At 40.2% G+C, this 16,556-nt stretch overlaps 1 protein-coding gene across 1 annotated transcript in view; it reads right to left on the reverse strand.

Annotated features, from left to right (window-relative positions):
* Nucleotides 1-16,556, reverse strand: part of ATP8B4 (ATPase phospholipid transporting 8B4 (putative)) — a 157,077-nt gene that overhangs the window by 42,465 nt on the left and 98,056 nt on the right. The window contains exons 12-14 of the mRNA XM_077828428.1: nucleotides 15,380-15,588; nucleotides 13,657-13,700; nucleotides 9,685-9,850 (exon numbers count right to left, since the gene is read on the reverse strand). Coding sequence (XP_077684554.1) covers nucleotides 9,685-9,850; nucleotides 13,657-13,700; nucleotides 15,380-15,588 — 419 coding nt within the window. The remainder of the gene's footprint in view (nucleotides 1-9,684; nucleotides 9,851-13,656; nucleotides 13,701-15,379; nucleotides 15,589-16,556) is intronic.

The following is a 16,556-nucleotide window of genomic DNA, read 5'->3' on the forward strand; positions in this document are numbered from 1 at the left end:
TTTTTCAGATATTGTTACTTTAATATATCAAATTTCTGTATCTGGATACTCCACACTGAAGTTAAAGGGGCATGTGTACTAAGATACACAGAAGGATACTCGAAGACCAGTATTCACATTCTGCCCAAGTCATACTGTAAATAAGCATGAAAGATATCCTTTTATGGTTAAAAAGGGCCTCTGTGAAAAGGTCAAGAGATCCGTATGATATCTAGCCAATAAACAGATGCAAATGAGTAATTTCCTCAGAATCAAGGTTTAGTCATAGCTACAAAACCCATCAGAAGCCCAACTACATGGCAGAGACAGAAGCAGTCAGGTAGCACAAAAATAGGAACTAAATTATTAACACACAAGTGACCAAAATAACCCCAGAAGAATCTTAAAACTAGGGCAGATGTCAGAATTTTTTCATTCTGTTTCTCACTCCTGCAGTCCTGAGATTGCTATAGAAAAGTAGAGAAAATTATAGTTAAAAACTATAAACTATATAAAACTAACTTTAATGAAATGGTAAAAGGTGGAATAATCAACTCCATGAAGTCAAGAAATTCAATAAACGAATGAGTCTAAATTCTTTTCCCCATTACACTAGCATCAAAGTCTCCATGGACTTTGATGGAGTTACTCCAGATTTACAGAGAGCAAAATTTAGCCCAGAGTTTCTAAAAGAGTCTTAACTCAGCTTCAGTGCACATTCTATATATTTCATGCTGAACTGAACATAAAACAGTAATTACTATTAAGATGTAAATTTAAAGACAAACATCTATAGGAAATATTTATTTGCATGCCCAATTTTTTCATCCAGTACAAAGTAGCTGAACGAATTTGGCTGAGACTCAAAAAAAAAATCTTTTGACTGAGACAATGCAGGAATAAATTCAGCCTAAAGAGAATTTTTTTGAGAAAGTTATGAATATATGAAAAAGGAGAAAGTGGGATGGCTACAGCAGAAACAAGAACTCAACCTTATTTCATTTGCTTCTCAAAAACAAAATATATAAAAGTACTGCTAAGCCTTAATAATAATAATACTTAGCACTTCTGCTGTGCCTGATTTACATCTTTAGAGAGGGTCTTACAAACACTAATTATTCTTGCACAATCAAAAAACAAAGCATTAAAAAAGGAAATTGTGTCATGCTAGTAAAATGAAAAACTGTGGCATGGAAACTAGAACATATTGTACTAGCTCTCTTATTAATTAAAAAAATCCAGTAGATATAAATTTAAATACAATCCACCTTTTGTCACCATTATAAAACTCTGTCACCTGCCAGGCAAATCTTAGACCACAGTGCACTTCAAACTGTTCCACAATGAATATAGCCTGTGGAAATCATAAGCTTCTTTCTGTGGCTAAACTTGCTCAGTGCAGTGCAGAACTTCATACACAAATGCTCAAAAGTGCTTCATATTCTGGATATTAAAAATAAAATTTTCTATGGCACTATCCTAGGAAAACAATCATTAATAACTTTGCTTAACAACAAATTAATTTCTTCCAATTTACATACAAAGCTAGCTGGCAATGAAGTTTAACTATGTGGAAAGTATGAATGATAACAAGCCAGCCATTTATAATTTTTTATTAATTTTTCCAAGTGCAATATATATACCAAAATACCAGATTCATCACAAGCCAGCCATTTGTTGGCAAAAGGGTTATGAAAAAAGGTCAGATAATGTAGAAAATTTTCCTAAAGGTCTCATTTTTAAAATTAATTTTAATTCAGATAGAGATTTGGTTGAAAATCCCCAGAAAAGAGAATTTTTACACATGGAATAAATTTTGGGAAGACACACTATATCTACATACAAAACAAACAGATTGAAACCTTGTTTAAGTGAAAAACTGAATCCAATAATAACTGATAGAAGAGATAGGTTGTGGATTCTCCTTTTTTGCATTTATGAAATTCTCATGGAACTTATCCATTAAATTTTTGGGATTTAGCTATCATCTCTCCTGCTATAAGAAATGAAAAAGGCTCCATGAACAATAATATGAGCAATGAAATAGACTGATTGATCCTACACCAGATGAAGGAAGAGGACTGAAAAGAAATCAAAGTTTCCACCTCCAAGTCACTGCTTTAATTCAACTTTAGTCTATAGTGACAAAGTCATTAGCAATTGCCACATGTTTATGAGGCCTAAATGTAGTAAGCTGGTCTCAGTCCGGTTCCTAATCATAATTGGCACCATGTTGGCAGTCTGAAAGAAGCCAAGAATTAAATGGGCATCAAGATTAAAATGCCCTCTGAGCCCTAAAGAAAGACTCTCTAGTTCAAATCACATTGCCAGTGCAAACATTCCCATAATGATCCACCATTCTCTGAGCTGAACTTGTGAATGGATAGAAACTGTGAGTGAAAAGAGGACTTCTGTAAAACAGAGACCTCCTGACCCACCTCTTCAACTTAAAAAAAAAAAAAAATTAAAGGTAGCTTGCAGTGCCCAAATGAGTTAGCATTAACTGGATACTTACTTCCTAATGAACTGGAAGAGTTTAGAGTTACTCAATACTTTTTGACACAAAATCCCTGACTTTTTTGTAGCCAAGTACTCCCATCAGTTTCAATCAACTTCAAAATCAACACAAAGTTTTTTACTATGAATTAAAGATTTTTGTACTGTTTGAAGTTGAAAAAAACATGCATCAGAACAAAACATAGCAAGACAATTACAGGTTATGAGATCATGTCTCAAAACATATGCATAAGTACTAGCCAAAATGTGTTACATCTCAGTTAATCGTTACGATATGGTACATTTCCTTTTGAATATGCCACAGCAGCAACATAAACCAATACAATTTGATTAGGTAAAAATAAGAAATTCTCCTTAACAGATCTACCTTCTTGGGAAGCAGATAGAATCGTTGTCTCACAGCTTAGAAACAGAGGGTATGTCTACACTATGGAATAAGATCGAATTTATAGAAGTCGTTTTTTTAGAAATCGGTTTTATATATTCGAGTGTGTGTGTCCTCACAGAAAATGCTCTAAGTGCATTAACTCAGCGGAGCGCTTCCACAGTACCGAGGCTAGAGTCGACTTCCAGAGCGTTGCACTGCGGGTAGCTATCCCACAGTTCCCGCAGTCTCCGCTGCCCACTGGAATTCTGGGTTGAGATCCCAATGCCTGATGGGGCTAAAACATTGTCACGGGTGGTTCTGGGTACATATCGTCAGGCCCCCGTTCCCTCCCTCCCTCCGTGAAAGCAAGGGCAGACAATCGTTTCGCGCCTTTTTTCCTGAGTTACCTGTGCAGACGCCATACCATGGCAAGAATGGAGCCCGCTCAGGTAACCGTCACCCTATGACTCCTGGGTGCTGGCAGATGCGGTACGGCATTGCTACACAGTAGCAGCAACCCCTTGCCTTGTGGCAGCAGACGGTACAGTACGACTGGTAGCCGTCATCGTCATGTCCGAGGTGCTCCTGGCCACGTCGGCTGGGAGCGCCTGGGCAGACCTGGGCGCAGGGACTAAATTTGGAGTGACTTGACCAGGTCATTCTCTTTAGTCCTGCAGTCAGTCCTATTGAACCGTCTTATGGTGAGCAGGCAGGTGATACAGATTGCTAGCAGTCGTACTGTACCATCTTCTGCCAGGCAGGCAAGAGATGAGGATTGCTAGCAGTCGTATTGTACCATCTTCTGCCAGGCAGGCAAGAGATGAGGATGGCTAGCAGTCGTACTGTACCATCTTCTGCCGAGCAGCCATGAGATGTGGATGGCATGCAGTCCTTCTGCACTGTCTGCTGCCAGCCAAAGATGTAAAAGATAGATGGAGTGGATCAAAACAAGAAATAGACCAGATTTGTTTTGTACTCATTTGCTTCCCCCCCTCCCCTGTCTAGGGGACTCATTCCTCTAGGTCACACTGCAGTCACTCACAGAGAAGGTGCAGCGAGGTAAATCTAGCCATGTATCAATCAGAGGCCAGGCTAACCTCCTTGTTCCAATAAGAACAATAACTTAGGTGCACCATTTCCTATTGCAACCCTCCGTGAAGTCCTGCCTGAAATACTCCTTGATGTAAAGACACCCCCTTTGTTGATTTAGCTCCCTGAAGCCAACCCTGTAAGCCGTGTCGTCAGTCGCCCCTCCCTCCGTCAGAGCAACGGCAGACAATCGTTCCGCGCCTTTTTTCTGTGCGGACGCCATACCAAGGCAAGCATGGAGGCCGCTCAGCTCACTTTGGCAATTAGGAGCACATTAAACACCACACGCATTATCCAGCAGTATATGCAGCACCGGAGCCTGGCAAAGCGATACCGGGCGAGGAGGCGACGTCAGCGCCGTCACGTGAGTGATCAGGACATGGACACAGATTTCTCTGAAAGCATGGGCCCTGCCAATGCATGCATCATGGTGCTAATGGGGCAGGTTCATGCTGTGGAACGCCGATTCTGGGCTCGGGAAACAAGCACAGACTGGTGGGACCGCATAGTGTTGCAGGTCTGGGACGATTCCCAGTGGCTGCGAAACTTTCGCATGCATAAGGGCACTTTCATGGAACTTTGTGACTTGCTTTCCCCTGCCCTGAAGCGCATGAATACCAAGATGAGAGCAGCCCTCACAGTTGAGAAGCGAGTGGCGATAGCCCTGTGGAAGCTTGCAACGCCAGACAGCTACCGGTCAGTTGGGAATCAATTTGGAGTGGGCAAATCTACTGTGGGGGCTGCTGTGATGCAAGTAGCCCACGCAATCAAAGATCTGCTGATATCAAGGGTAGTGACCCTGGGAAATGTGCAGGTCATAGTGGATGGCTTTGCTGCAATGGGATTCCCTAACTGTGGTGGGACCATAGACGGAACCCATATCCCTATCTTGGCACCGGAGCACCAAGCCGCCGAGTACATAAACCGCAAGGGGTACTTTTCGATAGTGCTTCAAGCTCTGGTGGATCACAAGGGACGTTTCACCAACATCAACATGGGATGGCCGGGAAAGATACATGACGCTCGCATCTTCAGGAACTCTGGTCTGTTTCAAAAGCTGCAGGAAGGCACTTTATTCCCAGACCAGAAAATAACTGTTGGGGATGTTGAAATGCCTATATGTATGCTTGGGGACCCAGCCTACCCCTTAATGCCATGGCTCATGAAGCCGTACACAGGCAGCCTGGACAGTAGTCAGGAGCTGTTCAACTACAGGCTGAGCAAGTGCAGAATGGTGGTAGAATGTGCATTTGGACGTTTAAAGGCGCGCTGGCGCAGTTTACTGACTCGCTTAGACCTCAGCAAAACCAATATTCCCACTGTTATTACTGCTTGCTGTGTGCTCCACAATATCTGTGAGAGTAAGGGGGAGACGTTTATGGCGGGGTGGGAGGTTGAGGCAAATCGCCTGGCTGCTGGTTACACGCAGCCAGACACCAGGGCGGTTAGAAGAGCACAGGAGAGCGCGGTACGCATCAGAGAAGCTTTGAAAACCAGTTTCATGACTGGCCAGGCTACGGTGTGAAAGTTCTGTTTGTTTCTCCTTGATGAAACCCCCCACCCCTTGGTTCACTCTACTTCCCTGTAAGCTAACCACCCGCCCCTCCTCCCGTCAATCACCGCTTGCAGAGGCAATAAAGTCATTGTTGCTTCACATTCATGCATTCTTTATTCATTCATCACACAAATAGGGGGATGACTACCAAGGTAGCCCAGGAGGGGTGGGGGAGGAGGGAAGGAAAATGCCACACAGCACTTTAAGCACAGCACTTTAAAAGTTTACAACTTTAAAATTTATTGAATGACAGCCTTCTTTTTTTTGGGCAATCCTCTGTGGTGGGGTGGGTGGCTGGTTGGCCGGAGGCCCCCCCACCGCGTTCTTGGGCGTCTGGGTGTGGAGGCTATGGAACTTGGGGAGGAGGGCGGTTGGTTACTCAGGGGCTGCAGTGGCAGTCTGTGCTCCAGCTGCCTTTGCTGCAGCTCAACCATACACTGGAGCATACTGGTTTGGTCCGCCAGCAGCCTCAGCATTGAATCCTGCCTCCTCTCATCACACTGCCGCCACATTTGAGCTTCAGCCCTCTCTTCAGCCTGCCACTTACTCTCTTCAGCCCGCCACCTCTCCTCCTGGTCATTTTGTGCTTTCCTGCACTCTGACATTATTTGCCTCCACGCATTCGTCTGTGCTCTGTCAGTGTGGGAGGACAGCATGAGCTCGGAGAACATTTCATCGCAAGTGCGTTTTTTTTTTCTTTCTAAGCTTCACTAGCCTCTGGGAAGGAGAAGATCTTGTGATCATTGAAACACATGCAGCTGGTGGAGAAAAAAAAGGGACAGCGGTATTTAAAAAGACACATTTTATAAAACAGTGGCTACACTCTTTCAGGGTAATCCTTGCTGTTAACGTTACATACATAGCACATGTGCTTTCGTTACAAGGTCGCATTTTGCCTCCCCCCACCACGTGGCTACCCCCTCAACCCTCCCCCGTCCCTGTGGCTAACAGCAGGGAACATTTCTGTTTAGCCACAGGCAAACAGCCCAGCAGGAATGGGCTCCTCTGAGTGTCCCCTGAAGAAAAGCACTCTATTTCAACCAGGTGACCATGAATTATATCTCACTCTCCTGAGGATAACACAGAGAGATAAAGAACGGATGTTGTTTGAATGCCAGCAAACATACACTGCAATGCTTTGTTCTACAATGATTCCCGAGTACGTGTTACTGGCCTGGAGTGGTAAAGTGTCCTACCATTAAGGACACAATAAGGCTGCCCTCCCCAGAAACCTTTTGCAAAGGCTTTAGGAGTACATCTAGGAGAACCGCGAATGCCAGGGCAAAGTAATCCTTTCACATGCTTGCTTTTAAACCATGTATAGTATTTTAAAAGGTACACTCACCAGAGGTCCCTTCTCCGCCTGCTGGGTCCAGGAGGCAGCCTTGGGTGGGTTCGGGGGGTACTGGCTCCAGGTCCAGGGTGAGAAACAGTTCCTGGCTGTCAGGAAAACCGGTTTCTCCGCTTGCTTGCTGTGAGCTATCTACAACCTCCTCATCATCATCATCTTCTTCGTCCCCAAAACCTGCTTCCGTATTGCCTCCATCTCCATTGAAGGAGTCAAACAACACGGCTGGGGTAGTGGTGGCTGAACCCCCTAAAATGGCATGCAGCTCATCATAGAAGGGGCATGTTTGGGGCTCTGATCCGGAGCGGCCGTTCGCCTCTGGTTTTCTGGTAGGCTTGCCTCAGCTCCTTCAGTTTCACGCGGCACTGCTTCGGGTCCCTGTTATGGCCTCTGTCCTTCATGCCCTGGGAGATTTTGACAAAGGTTTTGGCATTTCGAAAACTGGAACGGAGTTCTGATAGCACAGATTCCTCTCCCCAAACAGCGATCAGATCCCGTACCTCCCGTTCGGTCCATGCTGGAGCTCTTTTGCGATTCTGGGACTCCATCATGGTCACCTGTGCTGATGAGCTCTGCATGGTCACCTGCAGCTTGCCACGCTGGCCAAACAGGAAATGAGATTTAAAAGTTCGCGGTTCTTTTCCTGTCTACCTGGCCAGTGCATCTGAGTTGAGAGTGCTGTCCAGAGCGGTCACAATGGAACACTCTGGGATAGCTCCCGGCGGCCAATACTATCGAATTGTGTCCACAGTACCCCAAATTCGAGCCGGCAACGTCGATTTAAGCACTAATCCACTTGTCGGGGTGGAGTAAGGAAATCGATTTTAAGAGCCCTTTAAGTCGAAATAAAGGGCTTCATTGTGTGGATGGGTGCAGGTTTACATCGATTTAACGCTGCTAAATTTGACCTAAAGTCCTAGTGTAGACCAGGGCACAGGTTTAAAATCAAAGGCCTGTTATTTCTGTGTTAAACAATGGACAAGATGCATTAGCTACTTGTAAATGCTGTGTTAACATATGCTCATCCATGAGACAGGTAACTGAGGTGCTGTCACACTCCATACATCTTCTCTTCCCAGAATCCTGTCCTCTGTGACTATGACTATGGTGATTTATTTCATGTTACACACAGTATGACTGGTTCTAAAGAGTCTAATACCATAGAAAAGTATCCAACTTTAATTCAGCCACCAGTATAGAATGAGCACATGACATGGCAACATAACAAAGTGAGGATAATTAGTCTGCATCTTGAAAGGTGGACTGTGATGCATAGGGCCCTCCCAAATTCACTGACATGAAAAACACGTCATGGACCATGAAATATGGTCTCCCACCATGAACTCTTGTCTTTTGTGTGTTTTTACACTATTCTATACAGATTTTACAGGGGAGACCAGTATTTCTCAAACTGGGGGTCCTGACTCAAAAGGAAATTGCAGGGGGGTCACAAGATTATTTTAGGACAGTGGCGGCTATTGACTGAGGGCCCAGCTTTGCAGGCAGCAGAGCAGAAGTAAGGGTGGCAATATCATACCATGCCATACTTCCTTCTGCACTGCTGCTGGCAGCAGCTCTGCCTTCAGAGCTGGGCTCCCGGCCAGTAGCTCCTGCTCTCCAGCTGCCCATCTCTGAAGGCGGCACTGCCACCAGAAGTAGCGCAGAAGTAAGAATAACAGTACTGCAATGCTGCCTACATAACCTTGTGACCCCCCACAACTCCTTTTTGGGTCAGGACCCCTACAATTATAACACCATGAAATTTCAAATTTAAATTGCTGAAATCATGAAATCAGGCATGCATCCGATGAAGTGAGCTGTCGCTCACGAAAGCTTATGCTCAAATAAATTTGTTAGTCTCTAAGGTGCCACAAGTACTCCTTTTCTTTTTGTGAAATCATGAAATTTATGATTTTTTTAATCCTATGACTATGAAATTGACCAAAATGGATGCTGAATTTGGTAGGGCCCTAGTGATACAGTGGAACTCCCAATACTCCCAATTCTTGGATCATGAAGGGGATTTTTACAAAAATGAAGAATTATAGTAAGACTAGCCTCTCTTCATGAATAACACATGATATGGCTAACATTGTTTAAAGGCTTCCTAATTTTCGATTTCAGAATTGTAACAGTTTGCAAGCTGAAAATATTGTCAACACTTCCAGACCAAGATTATACACAATTTGTGCTCACACACCTGAACTATATGGCTCATCCAAGATATGTACCATATATTACACTTATAAAAATATCCAAACCAATACTAAAAGGTACAATAATCAAGTGGAAACAAAAATAATTGTATGCAATACTCTAAAGAGATGAAATAATCTTACTTCCCTCTCTTTTGTGGGAAGACTTAATAAAGACTAACTTTTAATGAAGATCCACCTGGCCTCTAATTTTGCACATGCACGTATGTGCACTATCACTCCCCCAGGCAAAATTGCCTGAACTAAATTAGGGGCCAGCATAACAAGTAAGCCAATACAAACAGTGTATGCCAATGCTATGCTCACAGAACCCTGTGGAAATCAGACAATTTCAAGGATGAAAAGGTATTTACATGTGTCAAAGAACAGAAAAATCAGTTATTTGCTTATGCAACTAAGATTTGCATGTGCAATTATTTAATTTGTACTCAGAAACACCTGACAGTGTACCCAGAGTTTTAAGGGTGCAAGATCTGCATCCACATTTTTATGGCTCCTTCTTGACTCACTTCTTCCTTTAAAAATTTGGCTAACCTATACTTTTTAAGTTAGAAAAGTGCTATAGAAACCAAATATTTAGAATCTCTTATAACTAAGCTTTTCAGTAGTTTACCTGCATTTTTTTCTTCAGGCATGACTGTATGGCAGAGGGAAAGCAACCTAAAGAACTCATGTACCATTGCATCTCCTAGTTGAATGGATTCAATCAGGCTGTGATCATAAAATTGAAATTTTCTATCTGCTAGTGGGTTAAATGAAAAATCCACTGGCACTGTTTTCTGCAAGGGAAAAACAAACAAACACAATGTTTAAAAGAGTAAGGATTTTAAATGGTTGAGATCCTTTTATTTTGATATTTTTGTATTAAGAGACTATATTAGAAACCCACACAAAGTAAAATGACATAATTTCATTTCATGGTACAATTACATATCTGGATTTTGCATTTGTAATTAAGACTCCTTTTTGTTCTCACTGACAGTGGTTGAAAAAGATCTAAAACAGAAAATTAATACTTGTATTTGGTCTACAGGCACAAAAGAAAGTGGTCCTTAATCTTCAGTTTTGTAATGTATCCTTTTTCATCAAAAAAGTTAAATATCAGAAAAATGACATTTGTTTTTTAACTGACAAGGCTACATTAATATTAAAAAGATAAGTTTTTAAAACAAGACTGTTGAGGGGTGGGGATATTTTCAAAGACACAGATGGCAGCTGGGCCTAAAAGCTAATCAATTTTAACAAGTCTCCAGAGTCCAGACATAAGGCTAAATGTTAAACACTCTAGCAGACATGGGCTGTGTAGTCTGAGAATGAAGTACATTGAAGAAAATACACACATTTTCAACCTATTATTTGTTTTGTATTTCAAAACCAGTTATTCCGTTTAATCAGTATGGACAGTTCTTAAGAATAAAATTGGTACCTGCCTGATGTCATTTTCCAAACATTTTCAAGTTATGTTGCTTATTATGTCATAAAATCATTTCTACTGTGGCAGGCATCTCATAGAAAAAGTGTTTTTGAAGTAAATTTGGACTGGAAATATTCAGTCACTTTCATCTAGAGACAGAGGGGAGTTAGATGCAGTCTATTTTAAGACACTACAAGAGCAGGAAATTTGTCATGAAATGTGCTGGCTGCTGTGTTCCAGAATGTATGTCACTGCACTCTGCTTACTAGAGTCAAAATTGATCAAATGTTTGTTGTTTTTCCTTTTTAATAGCTAGCCTGCAAAGAAGATATAAACCCTAATACCACTGAAAGCCAATTGAACTGTTCCTTTAGCTTCAGAGGCAGGGAAACATGCTTCATTTGAGTTTTAGTTTTTGTTTACTGAAATGTAATTTTTTCTTTACAAAAACAAATGACAGAAAAGACAAAGATATCAGAAGTACAGAGCAGGAGCTTCTCAATGCAAACCAATTATAAAGAAATATACAGAAGAAAAGAAAAAGTATCAAAACAACCAGAAGCAAGGGCACATCTAGATACCTCATAGTTAACAAATAACATACACACAGGTTTAGAGTCCATCAGAATGTTAGGATAGTTTAAAATTAATAAGATAAGAAGTTGGCCATTTTTTGTTATGTTCAGATTAGGATCACTGCTGCATGTTCAATTAATGGTAGCTAAGTAACTGGCAGACTTGTTATTCTTAGGATTCCTAACTGTGTTCTAACAATGAGTTTCTAGGAATCAGGAGGTTAGCTTATGAAGTTATGGCATGGCCTTTTATAATAATAATTATACCACTGATACAGAGCTTTTCATCAATAGATTTCAAAGCACTGTCGAAAAGAGGTTAGTATCATTACAAATATATAGGTTTTTACACATTCATAGTAATTTTCTTCCATTCCTCCCCGCACCCAGCCTGGGTTTCTTGAGTTTAGCTAAGGATTATCTCCAGTACATGTTAATAGCTTCTGTGCCTTTTTGTAGGGCCTCCAAACACTAGAGGGCAAGGAATTGTAGCATGTATCTGTATTTCCAAAAAAGTTAATAAGCACAGAACTGAGGTTACACCTACTATAAACATTGTGATTATACACAATAAAACTGATCTTGAATTTGAGGGGGTAGTGCATCTTCCCCTGAACAAGCTATTCAAAGACCCAGATGAAGAGCTTCTGTAGAGATAATAGGAACAAAAGAAGCTGTAACAAATGATAGCACAAACATGTTCCTGTCTAATTCTACCTTACATAATTTTCCACAGTGTCACTGATGTGGAAAAGGATGCGGAATCTAATATGAACTAGAGTTCAAGGGCAATGTACTCATATCACTGCAGATACAGCGAACAGTACTGGTCAAATGATTGACTTTCTAGCTATCCCACAACATCAGATACTTTGTTCTACCTCAGCACAAGGGTAGGGGGGGGGTTTGCTGGACTAGATGACCTCTCAAGGTCACTTCTAGCACTACATTTCTATACTTCTATGCAACACAAACAATGCCAGGGAGTCAATACTAGTTGCATAGTGGGGGGGCCGAAAAATCTTGTTTAGTGTAGCTAATACTAAATAATTTAGAAATGAATAAGGAAATGTGACCCTTCTAATTTTATGTAGCTCAGCAGAAGAGAGTGAATGAGATTAGAATATCACTCTGACTCTTCCCTCTCAAATCTTGCTGCTGTCTAGCTAAAAAAATCTACAACCAAGTCCTTATAAAGCCAGAGAAATAATGGAATCTAATTGGGCTATATGACTTCTATCAGTCCCTATGTCGCTATGTAAGGGTCTGTTCCCGTTCCTATTGACTTCAGTGGTACAGGCAGAACCAAATGTAGGGATGGAGGAACCTTGAGAAGTCATTGAGTCCAGCCTTCTGCGTCAAGGCAGGACCAAATAAACCTAGACCATCTCTGACAGGTTTCAGTCCAACCTTGTCTTAAAAAACTTCAATGATAGGGATTCCACAAACTCCTTTGGAAGCCTATTCTACAGCTTAACTACCCTTATTGTTAGAAAGTTTTTCCTAATATCTAATTTAAATCTCCCTTGCTGCAGATTAAGCCCATTACTTCTTGTCCTGTCGTCAGTGGACGTGGAGAACAATTGATTACAGTCCTCTTTTTAACATCCCTTGACTTATTTGAAAACTGTAATTAGGTTCCCCCTCAGTCTTCTTTTCTCAAGACTAAACATGCCTGCTTTTTAACCTTTCCTCATAGGTCAAGTTTTCTAAACTTTGTATCATTTTTGTTGCTTTCCTCCAGACTTTCTCCAATTTGTCCACATCTTTCGTAAGTGTGGTGCCCAGAATTAGATACAGGACTACAGCTGAGGCCTCCCCAGTGCTGAGTGGAGCAGGACAATTATCACCCGTGTCTTATATGCAACAATTCTGTTAATACACCCTAGAATGACATTAGCCTTTTTCTCAACAGCATCACATTGTTGACTCATATTTGATTTGTGTTCCACTATAATCCCAGATCCTTTTCAGCAGTACTACTGCCTAGCCAGTTATTCCCCATTTTGTAGTTGTGCATTTGGTAATAGCTGATCTTTTGGAGTGTGAAAACAAAGCAGTCTGGCTACTTACATGGCTCCCATCATCATAGTAACTCACAGTATAGTCCTGCTCCAAAATACTCATTGTTCTATTTGATTGTTACATACAAAATGTAGGTGCTTTTAATTACCTGAAACAGTACTGCTTGAAGTTACACCTGGTGCTGTGTGATTGGCATTCAGCCCTACTGCCTAGAGAAAGAAGGGCCATAAAAGGAGGATGTAAGGGCTTGTCTACACTTGGAAGTTCACCAAAACAGCTATTCTGGAATAAGAATGTTCATACAGGTGCTTATACTGAAATAACTGTTCTGGAATAATTATTCCGGAATAGCTATTTTGGTAAATTTTAAAATGTAATCAAACTCCTAGAGGGAAAAGAAATTTCATGTTTTTCTTGCCTACATCTTACTATAAGTTATTCTACAGCATGTTTCAAGTTCAGGGAAAATTAATATTTAATTGAAAATTACTGATCTATTGAAAATATTTTAATGATTAAATAAGCTATATTACAATATACTAAATATTTAGTAACTTGGTCATATTTATACCTCATTAATTTCTGTTTTCCGGCCAAAGTCATCATATACATCACCTACAAAATACAAAGTTAATTAACATAAAATATGACATTTAATTCCAGTTTTAGAGTTTTATGAAATAACTTTTTCATATTTTTTTAGACTATGGAGGTAGACATCAAAGAGGAAACACTTATTGCAACAACATGCAAAAATATAAAATATTGCAGTGGATCATGGTACAGCCAACATTATCTTAAAGTAAATGCTTCCATTCTATTGTCTACAATGCCACTGAATTTTTTCCTCCAGCTATTGTATTTATTCTGATTGTTTAGGGCTTGATTTTGCTATCACTTATGCATAAGAATCTACTTTATTCACATGAGTAACCCCATAGAAGTCAAGGGTTATAAAGTATACTTGTTGCATATTTTCAGGATCTGGCTCTCAAGTTTTATACGGGGTGTTTATTATGCAATTGAGACATACAAATATTCACTTGCTGAAAAAATTACCTTAGTATTTGTAGTATTACCTAAACTTCTCTATACAGAGACTACCCAGAATATTTGCAAATACTAATGTAGTTATTTTATTAGTCTAAAACATTCTGTAAGACAGTTGGCAAGTTTTTAAAGAATTACCACTTTACACTAAAGGATTTTTAATACCATGTTTTTATATTATATTATATCTATATTTATAAGTCTAAAACTCAACTAATATACATATCACCCTTTCACCTTAATTTATTCAATGTCTTTTAACCTGAGAGTTAAGTGGCACAGTAATGAAGGCATACGCTTTTTCACCTCTGAAGACGTGGCTTCAAATTTTGAATTAGATCACAGTTTGGTGGTCTCAAGCTAGTCTCTAAGGGACTGATTTCAAGATTACAGAAGTGTTGTAAAATAGATACTTGCAATATTAGGTATCAGGCCTGTGGCAGGGCACAATTTTGTTGCATTGGCAGAGACATGGGATATTTGCCCAGCAACTCCCTGGTGCTAGGCAATCAATCACTTTCTAACATCAGGTTTCAGAGTAACAGCCGTGTTAGTCTGTATTCGCAAAAAGAAAAGGAGTACTTGTGGCACCTTAGAGACTAACCAATTTATTTGAGCATAAGCTTTCGTGAGCTACAGCGGATAATACTTTCCACAGTATGCATCCGCTGTAGCTCACGAAAGCTTATGCTCAAATAAATTGGTTAGTCTCTAAGGTGCCACAAGTACTCCTTTTCTTTTTTCTAACATCAGACATTATTACAAAATAGTTATATTATAAAAGACTTCTCAGCCTGTACAAGAAGTATCATGAATATGCATTTAAAACAATATTACTCAGTTTTGGGAAGATTACAATAAATCATTGAAGGTAGTAATATGACCTGAAAGTTCATGAAAAAGCCCCCTATGTTTAATTTATATATATACAATGTCATGACTACTGGTTTTATCTCCATTCTTTAATCCTGCATTAAACCCTTGATTATCAGAAGATGGACAAGGTACCTCTAAACCCATATTCACATACTTAAGGAATCACACCAACATCAGATAGTATTTCTCTTTTATAGAGCCTGATCCAAAGCCTACAGAAGTTGATTGGAGTCTCTACACTGACTTCAAGGGAAGCTGGATAGGGCTCATAATGAACAAATGTCATCAATAATCAGCGAATGAGCTAAACTCGACATCACAATTAGAAGTAAACTTTACTGGCAAAACATTAATAAACACTGACTTACCGTATGTTTTTCCATTAATGGAACATTTGTTAAAAGTCATTATGTTTTGAGTGATTGTTCCTGTTTTGTCTGAGAAAATATATTCAATTTGTCCTAATTCTTCATTGAGCGTGGTAGTCCGAACCTCAGCAGGTGTATCTTTTTTGGGGTAATACATTTTACGATCCCAATTTATAAAGTAGCTGTGTCCAAGTCGAATCACTTCCACACTTTGAAAGAAAAAACAAAGCACACACACAGAAACACTCTTCAGAATCGTAAAACCTTTCACATGAAAATATATCAAATGCAGGAGTTCAATCAAAGCAGTCTTTAGAGTTCAGAGGAAAAGAGCTATGCAGAGTAAACATTATACTGTTCTATACAATGCTATCTCACACTTTTAATTCCTCTGTGAAGTAACATGCATAGTAAGAACACTGACATTTAAAAATGTATGTAAACTTCATAGTTTTCTATCATTGTGTAAATGATATAGCATTATCAGTTGAGAATAAAATATGGACATTCTAAATTCAAGTACGTTAGGTCTTTTCAGGTTAATACTTGATGAATGAGTAGTTACTACTTTCACTCATTGGGTAGAGGCCTGCATTTTTAGAGATAAAGATCACATGAGGTCTATCTTCAAAACCATCCACATGTGGTCAGCTGACAACTGGGCTGTCTATTAATGTATACAGTTACAGATTATTACAGTTAGACAGCTGATCCACAGTGTTCTATTTCCCCATTATTGTGCATACAGACTCCAACTGTGAGAGCTACTTACATGTACTGACAATAGGCTGTGCATGTTGGACTCAATCCTAATATGCACTGGAGCACAAGTCAGCATAACTGAGAAGGAGAGTGGGATGGCTCTAAGTCATCTTTGTGCCTCCACTAATCCTGGCATTTTATTCTTTATTTGATGCCCGAAGGAGCCAGAAAACTATTTTGAATCATTCTGCTAATTTTCTACCCAACGAATTGTCTAACTGCAATGTCAATATTAGCAAGGCGAAAGATGGTGGTTTTATGACTAATAACTGAAAATATGAGATTAGCTATAGAATCATAGAATATCAGGGTTGGAAGGGACCTCAGGAGGTCATCTAGTCCAACCGCCTGCTCAAAGCAGGACCAATCCCCAACTAAATCATCCCAGCCAGGGCTTTGTCAAGCCTGACCTTGA

Source organism: Eretmochelys imbricata, chromosome 10 (genome assembly GCF_965152235.1).
Source record: "Eretmochelys imbricata isolate rEreImb1 chromosome 10, rEreImb1.hap1, whole genome shotgun sequence".
In the NCBI taxonomy this organism is placed as follows: Eukaryota; Metazoa; Chordata; order Testudines; family Cheloniidae; genus Eretmochelys; species Eretmochelys imbricata.